This window comes from Macrotis lagotis, chromosome 3, assembly GCF_037893015.1.
Source record: "Macrotis lagotis isolate mMagLag1 chromosome 3, bilby.v1.9.chrom.fasta, whole genome shotgun sequence".
NCBI lineage: Eukaryota > Metazoa > Chordata > Mammalia > Peramelemorphia > Peramelidae > Macrotis > Macrotis lagotis.
Window position 1 is genome coordinate 301708431 of NC_133660.1, and position 18664 is coordinate 301727094.

At 31.5% G+C, this 18664-nt stretch overlaps 1 protein-coding gene across 1 annotated transcript in view; it reads right to left on the minus strand.

Moving 5' to 3' along the window:
* Nucleotides 1–6099: 6099 nt before the first annotated feature.
* LOC141519054 (olfactory receptor 4C15-like) overlaps nucleotides 6100–18664 on the minus strand; it is a 35529-nt gene continuing 22964 nt past the window's right edge. Inside the window, exon 3 of the mRNA XM_074231524.1 lies at nucleotides 6100–11365. Coding sequence (XP_074087625.1) covers nucleotides 10380–11324 — 945 coding nt within the window. The 5' untranslated portion in view covers nucleotides 11325–11365 and the 3' untranslated portion in view covers nucleotides 6100–10379. The remainder of the gene's footprint in view (nucleotides 11366–18664) is intronic.

Here is an 18664-nt window from a genome sequence, read left to right on the forward strand (position 1 = left end):
GGAACCTGAAGTGTACAACTTTCTCTAAGTATCGCTATGCAAAACCTGCTGTGATTATATTGTTCTTATAGGGAGCAGTTTTTTCCCTTTACTTAGAAGGATTTCTCTGCACTTTATAGAATAATGTTTTAAAAACCCCAACAACAACAAAAAAACCTTTGAAGTGTATTTTATCTTTATATAGTTTATTTGCAAGAATATTTTCCTAATAAATTCACAATATGAATGTGCATCCCTTTCTTTGAACAAATGAGGGTTTGAAATTTAGGCATTTATGAGGATGAATGTAGATTTTTTTAAAAAGTGTGAAGGGTTGACAGCATTGTCAGTTTGTATTGTTGTTTATAAACATGGAATCTTTTGCACAGGTGTCTTTCTGACACAGGTGTGAAATATAAGATTGTGCCCTGGACCAATTGGTCACTTACCCCTGTTAGAAATGTGTTACCACTCCAGTGGACAGTGATCACATTGTCTTCCTTGACAAAAAGGAATACCTGATAATTTCTTAACATATCTTTAGCCTAAAAGATGTGACATATCAAGTATTTTTTTTATAAAATCAGACTGTGTTGTCCTTCAGATGTGGGGATGGCGCTGCTCAATTGTTAATACGAAACTGTTGATATGAAATATTTAATTTTCATTTATTTATTACTTTCTACTGCATCAAAAAGAGAATAGCATTCGGATTTGTGACCAACCAAATTTAAGATGTGCATTTGTTGTTATTTGCATTGAGCCAGAAAAAGAAGTTAATGGTGCAGTGAATTTGTTCATTTTAAAATAGAAATAAAATTCTTTATTGAGAAATAAAAAAAAGATTTCATTTATTTTGAGTTTTACAATTTTTCCCCTAATCTTACTTCCCTCCCCCCACCGCCATAGAATGTAATTTGCCGGTCTTTACATTGTTTCCATGGTATACATTGATCCAAATTGAGTGTGATGAGAGAGAAATCATATTCTTAAGGAAGAAACAAAAAGGAAAAGAGATGGCAAGATCAGACAATAAGATATCATTTATTATTCTAAATTAAAGGTAATAGTCCTTGGTCTTTATTCAAACTTCCCAGTTCTTTCTCTGGATACAGATGATATTCTCCATCACAGAAAGCCCCAACTTGTCCCTGATTGTTGCACTGATGAAATGAGCAAGTCCATCAAGGTTGATCATCCCCTCCATGTTCCTGTTAGGGTGTGCAATGTTTTTCTGGTTCTGTTCATCTCGCTCAGCATCAGTTCATGCAAATCCTGCTAGGCTTCCCCGAATTCCTTCCCTTCCTAGTTTCTAATAGAACAATAGTATTCCATGACATATACATATATATATATATATATATATATATATATATATATATATATATATATATATATATATATATGCCACAGTTTGCTAAGCCATTCCCCAATTAAAAGATATTTACTTGATTTCCAATTCTTTGCCACCACAAACAGGGCTGCTATAAATATTTATGTACAAGTGATGTTTTTACCCTTTTCCATAATCTCTTCAGGGCATAGACCCAGTAGTAATGTTGCTGGATCAAAGGGTATGCACATTTTTGTTGCCCTTTGGGCATAATGCTAAAATGCTCTCCAGAAAAGTTGGATGCGTTCACAGCTCCACCAACAATGCATGTGTCCCAGATTTCCCACAACCCTTCCAAAACTGATCATTGACCTTTCTGTTCATATTGTCCAGTCTGAGAGGTTCGAGGTGGTACCTCAGAGAATGTTTGATTTGCATTTTTCTAATAAGTAATTATTTAGAGCAATTTCTCATATGACTAATAATTATATGATTTCTGATAAGTTTGATATTGATATAATTAATTATTTACTGTTTTCCTACTATTGAACCACCTCTGCATTGCTGGGATAACCTTCCTCATCTCTTTTAAAGATTTTTTTTTGCTTTTGCTTTGTCTGAGAACAGAATTGCTAGGCCTGTTTTTTAACTTCATCTACAGCTTTTCATTTTTTTGTGTGTATCTCTCTGCTTCAATTATGCTACTAAAGAACATATAGTAGGATTCTGTTTATTTTTAATCCATTCTCTTATCCATTTTTATTTTATGGGAGAGTTCATTCCATTCACATTGACAATTAAAATTACTATTCTGTATTGCTCTCTAATCTTTTTTTCTCAGTTTGTACTTTTGGTTCTCTTTTCATCCTATTCCTATTCCTCAGACTTTTATTTCTGACCTTCCTCAATCTGCCCTTCCTTCTATTGGTTCATCATTTTTTTCATTCCTTTCATTTTTACTGTCCTTTTATTTTTTCCTTTGCAATATAATTTTTAATATATTGATTTTTTATTTCATACAATGAAAATCAGTTTATGCCCATACCCTATTTTTTAAGTATATCACCTCTAATAGTGATACATTTCTTAATTTTCATATTTGAAGATCTAATTTTGCAATCAGTTATGATCATTTCATTAGAAAATTTGATAATTCCTTATTTCAATGAACATTCATATTTTCCCACAAAAAACTATGCTTAATGTTGCTGCTTAGATGACCCTTGGTTGTAATTCAAGATCTTTTGCCCTCTGGAATATCATATCCCAGACTCTTCATTCCATTAAAGTTTATACTGCGCAGTCCTGAATAATCCTGACTGAAGCTTCTTCATTTTTGAATTCTTCCTATTTGATTGTGTGCAATATTTTCTACTTTATCTGATAATTTTGGAATTCGACTAGAAAATTCCTTGGCATTTTAATTTTGTAATGACTTTCTGGAGATGATCTGAATTCTCTGAATGATTATTGTTTTTAAACCCACTGGTATTAAGCTATCAGGGCAGTTTTCTTTTTTTTCCTTGAGAATAATAAGCAAGATCTTTTTTCAGTCATGGCTTCCCGGTATTTCAATAATTATTAAATTCTCTCCTCTGCATCTATTTTCCATGCCATTTGTTTTTCCAATGGAGTATTTTTATACTCTTTTATTTTTATTTTTTCCACTTCTGAGTGATTCCTGATGTCTCAGAGAGTCGTTACCTTCAACTTTCCCAATTTTCATTTTCCATTCATTATTTTCTTCATTTGTTTTATCCATTTCCTCTTCCACTTGGTCAATTATGTTTTTAACGGAGAGGAGTTCTTTGCTTTTTCCATCTGCCTAATTATACTTGTGTAGCAGTTTTTTTTTCACAATTGCACAACTATATTTTTAAAGAGATGCTTTTTTGGTATAATTGTCTAATTTTATTTTTAAAAGAATTGTTTTCTTTAGTCAATTATTGTGCTTTCTTTTGCAAGATGTTGAATTTCTTTTCCATTTCTTTTGCTAAATTTTCTACTGCATTTTTCAAATCCTTTTTTGAAAGGCGCAGCTAGGTGGCGTAGTGGATAAAGCACTGGCCCTGGAGTCAGGAGAAGCTGAGTTCAAATCCAGCCTCAGATACTTAATAATTGCCTAGCTTTGTGGCCTTGGGCAAGCCACTTAACCCCATTAGCCTTGCAAAAAAAAAAAAAAAACCCTAAAAATATCATTTTTGAGTTCTTCCAAGATATCTTTTTTGGGTTGGAGACAAATTCATATTCCCCTCTGAAGTTTCAATCATATATTATTTTTTCTGCTGTCCTTTTCTAAGATGGCATTGTAGGGCAGCTAGGTGGCACTGCGAAAAGAGCTGTGGCCCTGGAGTCAGGAGAACCTGAGTTCAAATCCAGCCTCAGATACTTCATAATTGCCTAGCTGTGGGACCTTGGGCAAGTCACTTAACCTCATTTCCATGAGTGAATAAATGAATGAATGAATGAAGTATCAAATAAATAATCTAAGATGATTGTGATCTCTTTGTGATATAGACCTAGTAGTGGTATTGCTGAATTAAAGGATAAGTACAGTTTGGTTGACTTTTGCAAATAATTCCAAATTACCCTCCAGAAAGTTTGGATGCGTTCACAACTTCATCAACAATGGATTAGTGTCCCAGTTTTCCCACACCCCCTCAACATTGATCATTTTCCATTTTAATCGTATCATCAAATCTGATAGCTGTGAGATGATACCTCAGAATTATGTTTTTTCCATTTCCCTAATCAATAGGACAGAATAGTTTTTTTTTAATTACTAGAAATAACTTTAATTTCTTCAGCTGAGAAATTCTTTTCAATATTTTTTGATCATTTATCAATTGGCGGAATGACTTTTTTTCTTATAAATTAAACTCAATTCTCTATATATTTTAGAAATGTCAGAAACACTAGCTGAAAAAATGTTTCTCAATTTACTGAATTCCTTTTAATCTTTGTTACATTGGTTTTATTTACGCAAGAACTTTTCAATTTAATGCTATCAAAATTATCCATTTGGTCTTTTATATGTTCTCAATCTCTTTGGTAATAAACTTCTGGCCTTTCCATTGATCTGGTAGATAAATTATTCCTTATTCTCCTAATTGGCTTATGATATCACCTTTTTATATATTTAAATCCAATACCCATTTCAAACTCAGTTTAGTATGGGGTATGAGATTTGTTCTATTTCTGTTTTCTGCCCTACTATCTTTCAAGTTTTCCAGCAGTTTTTATAGAAGAGTGAGGTCTTATCCCAGAAACTGGAATCTTTTGAGTTTATCAAGGAGCAGATTACTTTAACCATTTATTACTGCTTAGTTTGCACCTCATCTATTCCATCGATCCACTACTCTATTTCTTAGCTAGTACAAAACAGTTTTGATGACTGCTGCTTTTTAATAAAATTTTAGATGTGGTGTGGCCAGGCCTCTTCCCTTTGGATTTATTTTTTCATTAATTCCCTTGATATTCTTGATCTTTTGTTGCTCTATATGAATATGAATTTATATACTATTTTAAATGTCTCAATAAAATAAATTTTTGGAAAATTTATTTGGTATGGCACTGAATAAGTAAGTTAAGTTAATTAGAATTGTCATTTTATTATGTTACTTTGGTCTACCCATGAGGAATTGAGACTTACCCAGGTATTTAGATCTCAATGTATTTATGTGATTCATGTTTTATAATTGTTTTAATATAGTTTCTGAGTTTGCCTAGACTCCCAGGTATCTTATATTGTCTACCATTACCTTGAGTAGAATTTCTCTTTCTATCTCATGCATGCTACTATTTCTCCTTAGTCATATTTAAAAATGCTGAAGATTTATGTGGGTTTATTTTATATTCTACAACTTGGCTAAAATTCCAAATTGTAACAAGTAGTTTTTTTCATGATTTTCTAGGATTCTCTAAGTATACCATCATACCATCTGCAAAGAGTGATAGTTTTGCTTCCTCATTGCCAATTCCATTGCCTTCAATTTCTTTTTTTCTCTTCTTAATGCTGAGGCTAAAAGTTCTAATACAATTTTCATTAATAGTGGTGATAATACTCACCTTTGCTTCACCCCTGATCTTATTGGGAATGCCTCTAGCTTGACCCCATTATATATAGAGGTTGTTGATGACTTTCGATAGATACTGTTTATTGTTTTACGGAATATTCCCACTATTCTTAAACTTCTCATGTTTTTAATAGCAGTGGTTGCTGCATATTATCAAAAGCTTTAAAATACATTATAATTAAAAATTTAAAATCAATATACTTTATAAGGACCTCTACTATAGACTGGATATCATTACAAATATGTGAAGTTCTAATACACACCCCAATCATGAACAGTGATAGAATTGCAAGAGCTACAGATATAAATATTGCATTATCATTCTCTAACGGCTTTCTTTCTTCTATATGTAAAATGCTTCTTGATAGATGAGAATGGAGAAGAACAGAGCAGAACAAAAATAACAGATTTTATGTGTTTGACTTTTGACTTCTTAAACAAACGTTAGTATCTGGCCAATTCATTGAGTAAGAATATGTTTTTAAATAAAATATTAGCCAAGTGATTACAGCAAGTTATCACTATGATAATATATTATGATCAAATAGGATTTATAGTGTAATGCATGGTTGGTTCAATATTAGGGAAATTATCAACATAATTGACTATAGCAATAGTAAACATATAAATCATATGATTATTTGAATAGATGTTTAAATGTGAATTGTATAAATTTTATAAATATTCATTCATATCATTTACATTGCCAGATTTATTTACATACAGTTAGACTGTTCAGTAACTTTCTTTTTTTGTTTGTTTGTTTGTTTGTTTAGGTTTTTGCAAGGCAAATGGGGTTAAGTGCCTTGCCCAAGGCCACACAGTTAGGTAATTATTAAGTGTCTGAGACTGGATTTGAACCTAGGTACTCCTGACTCCAAGGCCAGTGCTTTATCCACTACACCACCTATCCGTCCGTATGTTCAGTAACTTTCATCAGTGTTCTGGAGGTCTTATCTTCTACCTTCATGTTGGAAAATTAGATGAATCTCTTCAAAGTAAGAAAACAACAGAGTGCTATAACAACAGGACTCCTTATATTCATATATTCAGTGATGGTAGATAAAGAATAGAGGTGAATTTTACATGTTCACAGGCCTAAAACTATAAGCTACGAACACATTAGTCATTTAAAAAATTGATCATTTAATATCAAATTCAGTCTTTCAGTTCAACAAATATGTATTGCAAGGTACTTCAATTTTCTTGGCATTGAGAATGCAGAAAGAAAAGTCTTTTCAAGGTCACATCTCTGATATTTGCTTAATAAGTACTGTAAAGGTCTTTTACTCAAACTGCTAAAAAAATCTCAAAACATAAAAAGACAATAAAAATGAGTGTAAAAAAACTTCAAATAAAGTCAATACAAACTTTGATTCTCACCTGTGCCTTCATTATTTAATGTATCTCCTTCATAGAAGACTGAAGTTTAAACGTTCAATGGTAAAAAATATGAGTATTGCATTCAATTTTAATGACAAGTTCTGCCATAGCTATTTACAACATGATAACGCTTTGAGAAATATAAACATGTGATTTTGAAAATTGAATAAATCAAAGGCTTTAATTATTAAAAATTTATTGAGACCATCATATGAAAATGTTAATTTCATATTATATCATTATGTAAAGCTTATTGTAACATATTTTCCTTATTCAAAATCTATTTCAATTTCAACTAAATTATAAACAAGGTAATGAAACTGCTGCAGTGAAATGTGATTCCAACAGGTCCTGGGAAATATTTATCATTTCTGAATATTTCTAATTAAAATAATCATTGGCACGAATCTTTGACAGAAGAACTGAAAGGTATAACAATATGCAAAAGACCTCCCTGAATTTGAAGTCATAATAATCTCTTTTAAGTGCAAAATTCTTATTGATAACATATAATATAATATAGTTATATTAAGAATTATATAAAACAACTCATTTAATATATCTAGGTAAATACAGAAAGTAACTATAATTAAGATAATTTATTTATCTTTCTTTTATAAGTAGGATGTTTCTGAATAAAACCACAATGAGTTTTTGAAATGTTGCTTTTAGAGTCACTAGTTAAAGGAAACTATACAATAAGAAACTGCCTAATTATCTTATGTTTGAATGAACAGGTTTATTATTCTATAGGAAAAGATGTTAGAACTAGGCTTCACAGGTATAACATTTTTATAATTAAATCATAGAATATTATTTTCATAAGAGAATATTATGCTTGACCAGTAATCAAAATTCATTGCCTTTATTTTTGCACTAACTCACAATAAGATGTTTGTAATGATGAAATATAGCTTATTTTATTTTTACTTTTCTAATGGAGAAAGAAATTATCAATTTTCTATGTATATATATATACATATATATATGTATATATATATATACATACTTAACATGTAGAGTTTTCTTTACATTCAAGCATGTCAAGGTTGAATTGTCTTGCGTTCTAACCGTGATTTGAGTTAAAAATTCAGCAAATGTATAAATGATCTAATTTAAATTTCCTATATAAGAAGAAAAACTAACAGTAGCTATAAATGATGACCATGTAAGGAGTCTAATATTCTTAGTCAGTTGAGGTGCTCCATATTTGGAGAATACTCTTGTATTTCATCTTGTTTTTTGTAATTTATCCACAAGGAATCTTGCTGTGGTGGATAGAGTATGCAACATAGAATCACAAAGAGGTGAGTCCCTGCCCTACTTCAGAGACTTATTAGCTAGTTTACCCTGGGGAAGTCACTAGCTTTATTTTAGCCTTGATTGTGTCATTAAAAAAAGATTCTCAAATGTTTGTTATGAAGAATGAATGAAATAATTTATTTTATTCACCTTCAAAATTTAAATTAAATTTAAATAATTTATGATGATGCTGATGGTGATTCCAAAATTTCTTTTTTTTTTAGCAAAGAGAGAAGGAAATAGCATACATATATTAAAAGTGCAAGGGTAAAGATAATCTCATCTATGCATGTATACATATACTGAGTAAAGGGAAGAATGTCTGGAAAAACCGAAAAACAATTGAGAGGAAAGGAATCTGGAGGAAATTCTCCATATGAAGAAATACTTTTATCATTTCATAAAGGAACATGTTACTTCTATTATTCCTTCCCCCTATGTAATAAGGTCATATGTTTAAGAACAATGATGAACAAAGAAAACACTAGATCTTATTCAACAAACATTTAATGAAGTCTCACAGATATTCTCCTTTTCCATGGTTCATCCCCAAGTATCTTTCAGAATGTAGGAAATTGGCCATGTAGAGAAAAAGTTGCATAAATTTACCATATTCTAAGGATTAAAAGGTTTCATGTTGTAAAATACTGATTTCTATTTAGAAAAAAAATTTAAATTCTGTCTTCATGCTATACTGAAGATAAAGGAATATTCTCCACAATAAAAATTAAATAAGGACAATAAACACTGAGATCATAGTCAGGTTACTTGAGGTGAAATTTGAGATATATTAGAAAGGGAAAAAAAACATGACATTGGACAAATTAAACAGGAATGATCAATTCTACCATATCACACATATGCCATTTTTCCTCCCCTATTTATACCTGCTTAAGTAGAGCAGTTCTCTAAGTTTAAGAACATATTATATGAAGTGTTTATATATATGAGCTTAACATGTTTAAAAATAGGAAATAGTAAGAATTACTTTGAGGTAGTCTTTAAAAGTTCCCTTCTTAGAAGGTTCAGAATGAACTCTCCAAATTGTTACCTCCGTTGTCTAATTATGAAATGAAATATACACTTTCATCTTTTTAAAGTTTCTTAAGAAAAAGGGATGAATTCTTTTTGTGCCGTGGCAATAAGTGAGGATTCATCCATCTGTTTTCAAAATGTACTTCTGCAATGGGTATTTAGAGTAAAAAGAGCATTTTTAAGTCTAACAAAGAGTGGATGGCATTCTTATCAATGTCCAAGAATTCAAAGAACGACCTCTCATTCTCCAAGACTTAGCCAATGAGAAAATTTTATATACATATTATATATATATATATATATATGTATGTATGCATATATTTGTATATATATATGTATATATGTATCTATATCTATATCTTTATCTATAACTATATCTATCTTTATCTTTATATCTACATATCTATATACAGTCAAGTTACAATCAGATCCAAGGTGCATCATCAATTAAGCCTGATCTGTTTTCAAGTCAGTCCTTGGCTGAAGTTTGATGCAATAAATGTTTCGTTGTTGTTGTTGTAGGTGAATTTTTTCTCTTTTCCTTTAGTTAGAAATTACTTCACAAATTTGATTGGCCCTGAGGTAACTCAAATATTTCTGCAGATCAAAGAAAATAATTTTTGAATGTAGAAGTTCTTTGTTCATGTTTCCTCTATCAAAACATTCAAAATATTCTCATTTCAAAATATATAAAATTATTGCAAGCAAAGAAAAGGGTTTGAAATAGTTGAATGTAAGATAAAAAGCAATTAAAAGAGGGAAAGACCTAGAATAGAGAAAGTTTGGGAAATGTTTCCTGTAGAAAATAGGATTTTTGTGAGGACTTAAAGGAAGCCAGGAAAGCCAGTAGGCAGAAATGAGGTGGAGAACATTCTAAATATGTGGAGAACAAGAGAAAGTGACTAAAATCAGAAGATGGGGCAGCTTGTAGATGGAATATCCAAGCTAGTGTGACTTGATCAAAGACAAGATGAAGGCAAATGAGGAATAAGAGGACTAGAAAAGTAGGAAGAGACTAGATACATATGTATATACATCATAAATTTGATATGAAACTATAATATTGAATATCCCTTGTCATTTTTTATGCTTATTGAAAAATAAAAGTTTTATTTAAAAGCATTTAATTTTTTTAGGTTTTTGTTTTTTTTTTTGCAGGGTAAATGTGGCTTACCCAAGGCCACATAGCTAGGTAATTATTAAGTGTCTGAGGCCAGATTTGAACTCAGCTACTCCTGACTCCGGGGCTGGTGCTCTATCCACTGCACCACCTAGCCACCTAATTTTTGTTTAAATACAAATACTTTGCTATGACAGAACTGTCTCATGGCATTTTTTACTTCCATATTTCTAAAGGTATAAATGAAAGGATTCAAAAAAGGTGTCAAAACAGTATAAAGTATTTCTACCATCTTATCAAAGGAGAAAGTAGTAGGAGGCCTTACATACTCAAATATGCATGGCACAAATACCAGAAACACAACTGTGATATGGGAACTACAAGTGGACAGGGCTTTACGTCGTCCTTCTGTGCTATATGTCCTCAAGGTATATAGGATCACCCCATAAGATACAAGTAAGAGGGAAAATATTAAAATACAAACAAATCCACTGTTGGCTAATACCATAAATCCAATGCCATAAGTATCAGTACAGACCAGTTTCAGTAGAGGGTACAAGTCACACATGAAGTGATTGATTACATTGGGACCACAGAATGGTAATGGTAAAATAAACAACATTTGGATGATAGAGTGAAGGAATCCTCCCACCCAGGCCATTCCTGCAAGGAATAAACATGTACGCCTGCTCATGATGGTCACATAGTGCAAGGGTTTGCAGATGGCTACATATCGATCATAAGCCATGGCTGTGAGAACAATGACCTCAGCACAACCCAAAAAATGTGATGCAAAAACCTGAGTCATGCAGCCTTCAAAGGAGATGGTTTTCTTCTTATAGAAAGAATCAACTATGACCTTGGGAACAATGGCTGATGAGAAACATGCATCTAAGAAAGACAGAAATGCCAAGAAAAAGTACATTGGGGAGGCAAAGAGTGAGGGGCTGCTAGTAATAGTCAATACAATAAATAGGTTTCCACCAAGAGTTACAAGGTAGAACAACAAAAACATGATGAATATGATTTTCTGGACTCCTTGATTTTGTGTCAGTCCCAGAAGAATAAACTCAGTCACTTGGCTTTGGTTTTCCATGACTTGGACATGGAATCTGTGTCTTATTGTATATTTAGAATCTGTAAACAAGAAATAAAAAAATAATTTTTTATTCAAGATTGTAATGCCATGAAATTAAAATGTTATTTTATATGTGTTGTGATCCAAGATCATTCTCAATGTTTCTTTTGGCTTTGGTGCATATATATGTGATTGCAGGGCAGCTAGGTGCTGCAGTGGATAGAGCACCGGCCCTGGAGTCAGGAGGACCTGAGCTCAAATCCGGCCTCAGACACTTAATAACTACCTAGATGTGTGGCCTTGGACACACCACTTAACGCTATTGCCTTAAAAACATTTTGTGTAATTGGGCACAAATGTTACAAAACGGTTTCATCAATATGGTGTAGGAAAATTCAACTATTCCCTGAAGAAAATCAATTGTTCAAATGAATAACAATTTTTTTTTTCCAGACATCACATGTATTCACCCATTTGAGCTTCAGGTATTTGGTTACATAATCAGCAAACTGGCATCTGTATTCACCACAAGCAAAAATTTAATCTTCACAAAATGCTTTAATAGCAAATGGGAATGGTGACATAATTACATGTGTATTTATCTTTGTGGTGTATAACTTTATATGTACATTTTATAACACTACCTGCTATACTACCACTAAAGTAGAGAAGATATATAAGATTATACGAACTTCTGGTAAATAAATTTCAAGGACTCTATTAAAAACCGGAGAATAAATCATAAGGGTCATGAAAAAGTCACCTCAAGTTGAGTAAATATTGGGATTAATTGAAGGATCTTGGAATACTTTGACTGAAGGGCACAAGAAACATTGTCCTTTATGACTTTCAGTATTTGAGTATTCATAGGTATGAGACAGATTAGTTATTATTTTTGTTAACCTTACAGAATAGAAACATGAACAAAGATCCCAGTTTCAATGAAAGAATGCTGTTTGAATTACCAAAATCTTCCTAAAAATGAAAGCTTTTCAAAATTGGAGTGTGAAATCTTGATAGAGTTGTGCTATCATGAGAGAACTGAAAAGAAAGGCCATCTCTTTGGTGGAGGGAATTTAGTCAAGATTCATATTCATTTATGGATTGTAATGGGAAGCCTCTGAGGTCTCTTTGTGCACTTAGATTATATGATCCTTTGATTGCTGTAATAAGCCCTTTCTTTGCTTTGAATTAATACAAAATAAGGATAGAGATAGTAAAAATTATTCAGTTATTACAGGTCATAAAGTTATTCATTATTCCATAAAATAACAGAACTATAAAGGTAAAAGAGAGGAGAAACAAGGAAAATGTGGTAACAAGAAAAAAAAGTCTATTTGCATCAAAAGAAGGAAGAGTCTTTGGTTATATTAAAAAACAACAGAAAAAATCATTATACCAAAAGTCACAATATAGAGGAAACTTCTCTTCCATATATACATTTAAATGGAGAATTGGTTCTTGTGAGGTAGATGCATGAAAAAATTAGCTACCTAAATGATTAATAGATAAGAAAATACAAAGATGATAAATGCAAATAATGAAATCAGAGACAGCCCAAGTACTTTTAAAATTCTAGATATTATTGTACATTTTTATGAACTGACTATGTTTCTTAATATTTAACCCAAACTGAACAAAATGAAGATAGATTATTAAATATAAAGGATATAGGTGAGAAAAGCTAGAATCAAGAGGAAAGGATTTCAACAGCCCATGAGATAGTCACTTTATTCCTGGTATTCTTTAAATACTTATAAATATTTAGCAAAGCAAGATGGATATTGGATCTTCTTCACCAGCAAACATTTGTTTAGAGGGCACAACAGTATCTCTCCTTTCCTTTTAATATGGCCATAATTCTTAACATTTGCAAGAAAGAAACTGAAATGAGAGTAATGAGTGTTGACTTACCAAAATGAAACCCTGAACAAATGATGTTTCCTTCTGTGTCAGAGCCTTATTCTGAAAACCTGAAAACTCTCTTTATGCTAAGACTGCTAAAAGTCACAGAAATTTTTGTTAAAAAAAAAAAAATTAACATTCCTGTTTTGACCTTTTATTCTACCTGCAGATCATGGAAGTCTCCAGAATGGGAGTCAGCCAATAGAGTCTACCCACACTGAAATCAAAGACAGTTTATATTTTAACAAGACTCTTAAATGTAATAGGAACATGGTAAAACTTGTCTGAGCCATGACAATTGGGAGCTTTTACATTCAATATATCTCACACCTCAATATCTTCTCATATTCTTCTGTTTAGTAGGGGAGCCTCTTGAACATTTCTGAGGATTTAGTGTCTAAATTAAACTTCTGTGGTGACATTCTCTATGCTAATTAACTTATTCAAATGTACCCCATGGCACCCCATAAAGTGCTTTTCCGGACAAATCTAAGACATAAAATAAAATTCCTCCCATTTTTTAGATAGAGAAACAGAATATTCTCCATTTCAATTTTCAAAGCTCCATATAAAAAATAAGTTCAATATTGTGGTAGAGAGTCTGTGGTTCCATTCCTTTGTTCTCAGGAGGATTGGTTCTTCAATAAACAAACAAAACTGGTTGAGTATCCAAATATTTAAAAAATTATTGGCAAGGTTCAAATGTTTGGGGAATGGCCTCTCCCCCTCCAGGGAACTAAGGAATATCCCTCACAAGAGGATTACCAACACAGAACAATTCTTGCCTCTAGTCAGTGCAAGGACAAATATACATAACCAATTAATCTTTGTCTGAAATGAGGCCACCTTTAACAAAAATGAGGAGAAAAAAATCTTTGTCTTTAATAATTTGTCTCTCCCAAGGGAGGCCAAACTTGCTCTCTGCATGTGATTGTTTCTAATGGTACTTAAAGGGTGAATTGACCCTTTCAGAATAGAGATCATTTTTATTATTATATTGTTATATTTTTCCATTTATATGCAAAGATAGTCTTCAGCATTCAGTTTTTTGGAAGAACTTGAGGTCCATATTTTCTGTTTTCCTCCATCCTCTTTATGTCAGTGAGTAATCTGATATGGTTTCCAGATGTACAATCATGTTTAACATATTTCCATATTAGTTATGTTGTGAAAAATGAATGAGAAATAAAGGGAAAAAGGAGAGAGGAAAAGAAATCAAAAACAGTTTTTAAAAGCAAAATAGTGCACTCTGATATGCACTCAGAATCCATAATTGTTTTGTTTTGTTTTTTCCTGTGGATGTGGACTGCATTTTCCAACCTTGAACACTGAACTGCTGAGAGCAGTTAATGTCATCAATGTGGATTGTCACACAATATTGCTCTTAATATGAACAATGTTCTGCTCACTTCGTTCTGCATCAGTTCAACCAAATCTTCCTGGGATTTTCTGACATCCACATATTCATGATTACTTACAGATCAATAGTACTACAGCACATTCATACATCACAATTTGAATAGTCACTTACTAAACTAATGGACATTGACAATTTCAGCCAAGATGGGAGAGGTCAGGAATTATATTTTTTTAAAAATATTTGATTCATTTATTTCCTAACATGCAATATAGTTTTCACGAATCATTTTTTCCAAGGCTTTCAATTTTACATTTTTCTCCCTCCCTCCCATGCCTCCTCTCTCGCTATGATTCTCCCCATGATAGAAAACAATCTAATATAGGTTCTTCATGTGCAATTATGCTAAAAATTATATTAATCATATTGTTAAAGAAAAATACAAATGAAAAGTGGGAAAACCATGAGAAAACTAATAGATTAAAACAACTTTTAAAATTACAGATAATATGCTTTAGTGTGCATTCAAAGTATGTGCATTCCACAGTTTCTACCCTGATTATGGATGATATTTTCATTCACAAGACTTAAAATTTTCTATGATTATTGTTTGGCTGACATGAATAAGTCCATCTTAGTTGCTAATCACTCAATATAGGTGTTACTGTACATAACATTCTTCAGTGTCTGCTCATTTCACTTAGTATCAATTCATGTAGGGCTTTCCAGGCTTTTCTGAAGTCACATTTCTCACATTTTATTTTATTTTTTTTAGCTTTTGCAAGGCAAATGGGGTAAAGTGGCTTGCGCAAGGCCACACAGCTAGGTAATTATTAAATGTCTGAGGCTGGATTTGAACTCAGGTACTCCTGACTCCAGGACTGGTGCTCTATCCACTGCACCACCTAGCTGCCCCTCACTATTTCTTATAAAACAATATTATTCAATTAATGGGTATCCCCTCAATTTCCAAATCTTTGAAAAGAAAAAAAGGAGTTGTTATGAATATTTGTGTGGTGTGGAATTTTCATCCTTTTTTCTGATCGCTTTAGGATACAGGTCTATTAGTTGCATTGATGAATCAAAGAGTATGCACATATTTATTGTCCTTTGGGAATAATTCCAAATTACTCTCCAGAAAGCTTGGATCAGTTCACAACTTCAACAAAAATATATTAGTATTCCATGTCTCCTACATCCCCTCCAATATTGATCATTATTCATTCAAATTATATTTGCCTATCTGAGAAGCATGAGTTGGTACCTCAGAGATGTTTTCATTTGTATTTCTCTAATCAATAATGGTTAGAGAAATTTTTCATATCATTATAGATGGCTTTGATTTCTTTGAGTGACCTGTTTACTTATAACTTTGACTCAGTTCTCTATATACCATAGTAATGAAAGAAGAAAGATTAGGCCATTCCCCAAACATTTGAACCTTGCCAATAATTTTTCTTTTTGTTAGAAAATGTTTTCTTTGTTAAGAACACTAGTTATAAAAAAAATATTTTCTGTTAACGCTTTCTTATAAACTTAGTTGCATTGGCTTTGTGCAAAAGCTTTTCAACTAAATGTAATCAGTTATTAATTTGTCTTCTATAATGTTCTCTATCTTTTCTTTGGTCATAAACTGCTTCCCTTGTGATAGATCTGACAAATAAGTTTGCCCTTGTTCTCCTAAATGTCTTATAAGAACCCTTTTATGTTTAAATCCTGTGCATATTCTGGTACAGGGGGCTAGATGTGGTCTATACCTAGGTTCTACTTTATAGTCTTCTATTTTTCCCAGCAGTTTTTATCAAAGAATGAGTTCTTATCCCAGAAGTTGGAAGCTTTATGTAATTCAAACAGCAGATTACTACAGTTATTTTATTACTTTCTTTTCTTCTGATCTACCACTCCTTTTCTTAATACAAACTGTTTTGATAACTGAGTTTAAAAATATAATTTTAGATCCAGAATGTCTAAGACTCCTTCTTTTGATTTTTTCATTATTTCCCTTGATATTCTTGACCATTTTTCCTTCATATGAATTTATTTACTATTTTTTCTAGATCAATACAGTAGTTTTTTGGAAGTTTGATTAGTATAGCATTGAATAAGTAATTCAATATAGGTAGAATTGTTATTTTGATTATCTTAACTCAGTAAACCCAGGAGGAATTGATATTTGCCCAGCTATTTCCATCTAATTTAGTTGCATGAATTGTGTTTTACAGTTGTTTCTATAGAGTTTCTCAAACTGCTTTAGAAAGTAGAATTCAAAGTATTTTATGTTGTCTACCTTTATTGGAATGAAATTTCCCTATCTCTTGCTGCTGTATCTTGCTAGTAATACATTGAAATGCTAGTGACTTTTATGGGTTTCTTTTACATCGTACAACTTTACTAAAATTGCTAATTGTCACAAGCATGTTTTTATATGTTTTTTTCTGGAATTGTCTAAATATTCCACCATATCATCTGCAAAGTGTGTGAGTTTTGTTTTTTTCATTACCTATTCAAATTCTTTCAATGTACTTTCTTCTCTCACTGCTAATGCAAACATTTCTAAAATATTGAATAATTGGTTTTAGATAGATATTTCTTATTGTTTCAAGGCACACTTTGTTTATTCCTGTTCTCTGTAGTGTTTTTGATAGGAGTGCTGTGCTTTTGCAAAGTTTTTTTTTTTTCTGTATCAGTTGATCTAATCATATAATTTCTATTAGGTATATTATTGATTTGGTAAATTATGCTGATAGTTTTCCCAATAATGAACCAATATTTTATTCCTGGTATAAATCCTACTTGTTCATATTATATTACCTTAGTGAAATTTGCTATAATCATTTCGTTAATATTTAAAATTTTTGTATCCATATTCATTAGGGAAATTGGTCTATAATTTTCTTTCTTTGTTTTGACTCTTCCTGGTTTGGTATCTGCACTATATTGGTGAGATAAAAGGAATTTGGCAGAAGTCCTATTTTTTCAAATAGTTTATAGAATTGAAATTAATTATTTCTTGAAAGGTTAGTAGAATTCAATTTTGAATCCATCTGAACATCCAGATTTTTTTCTTAGGGAGTTTATTGATGAATTCTTCAGTTTCTTTTTCTGGGATGGGATACATAAAGTACTTAATTTCTTATTCTTTTAACCTATGTAAAATATTTTTGTAAATATTCACCCATTTCACCTAGATTATCGAAGTCATTGGCATACAGTGGGACGAAATATTTTTTTTAATTATCACTTTATTTTCCTCCTTCTTGTTGTGAATTTTCTTTATTCATTTTTTGATTCTGGAAATTAGTTTGCTTCTTTCATTTTTTTTCTAATCAAATTGACAAAAGTTTATCTATTTTATTGTATTTTTTAAAAAAACTAATTCTTAGTTTTATTTATTTTTCAATTGTTTTCTTATTTTCACATTAATTAATTTCTCCTTTGATTTTCAGAATTTCTAATTTAGTCTTTAGTTTGAGATTTTTATTTTTTCTTTCTCTAACTTTTTAGTTGTATGCCCAATTCATTGGTCTTGTCTTCATTTTATTTATGCATGCATTTAGTGATATAATATTTCCATTATGTACTGTTTTGCCTCTAGGGTTCTCAACACTGAAAGTCTGATGGTGACAATTCAAAAAGAAAAATAAAAACCTTAAGACAGAGCCAGTGACAAATCCTAAAATGACTAAGAAAGGTTAGATAAGAAGCAAGGTCTCTTGAATATTACTTGGAAATAAGGATGGCCTTCATAGAAATATAAGAAGGCTACTTAAAAGTGCTAAAAATGAAGTTTAAAAATAAAACGGAAAAGTTGGGAAATGAAATGCAACAGTAAATTAATATCTTGCAACAAAAATGAGAATAGAAAACAAATATTTTAAAATACAATTGGGCAAATGCAAAACTAAAATTATTTCATCAAAAATGACAATTCAGGAGGTGGCTAGGTGGCATAGTGGATAAAGCACTGGCCTTGGAGTCAGGAGTACCTGGGTTCAAATCCGGTATCAGACACTTAATAATTACCTAGCTTTGTGACCTTGGGCAAGCCACTTAAACCAATTCGCCTTGCAAAAAATCTAAAAAAAATGACAATTCA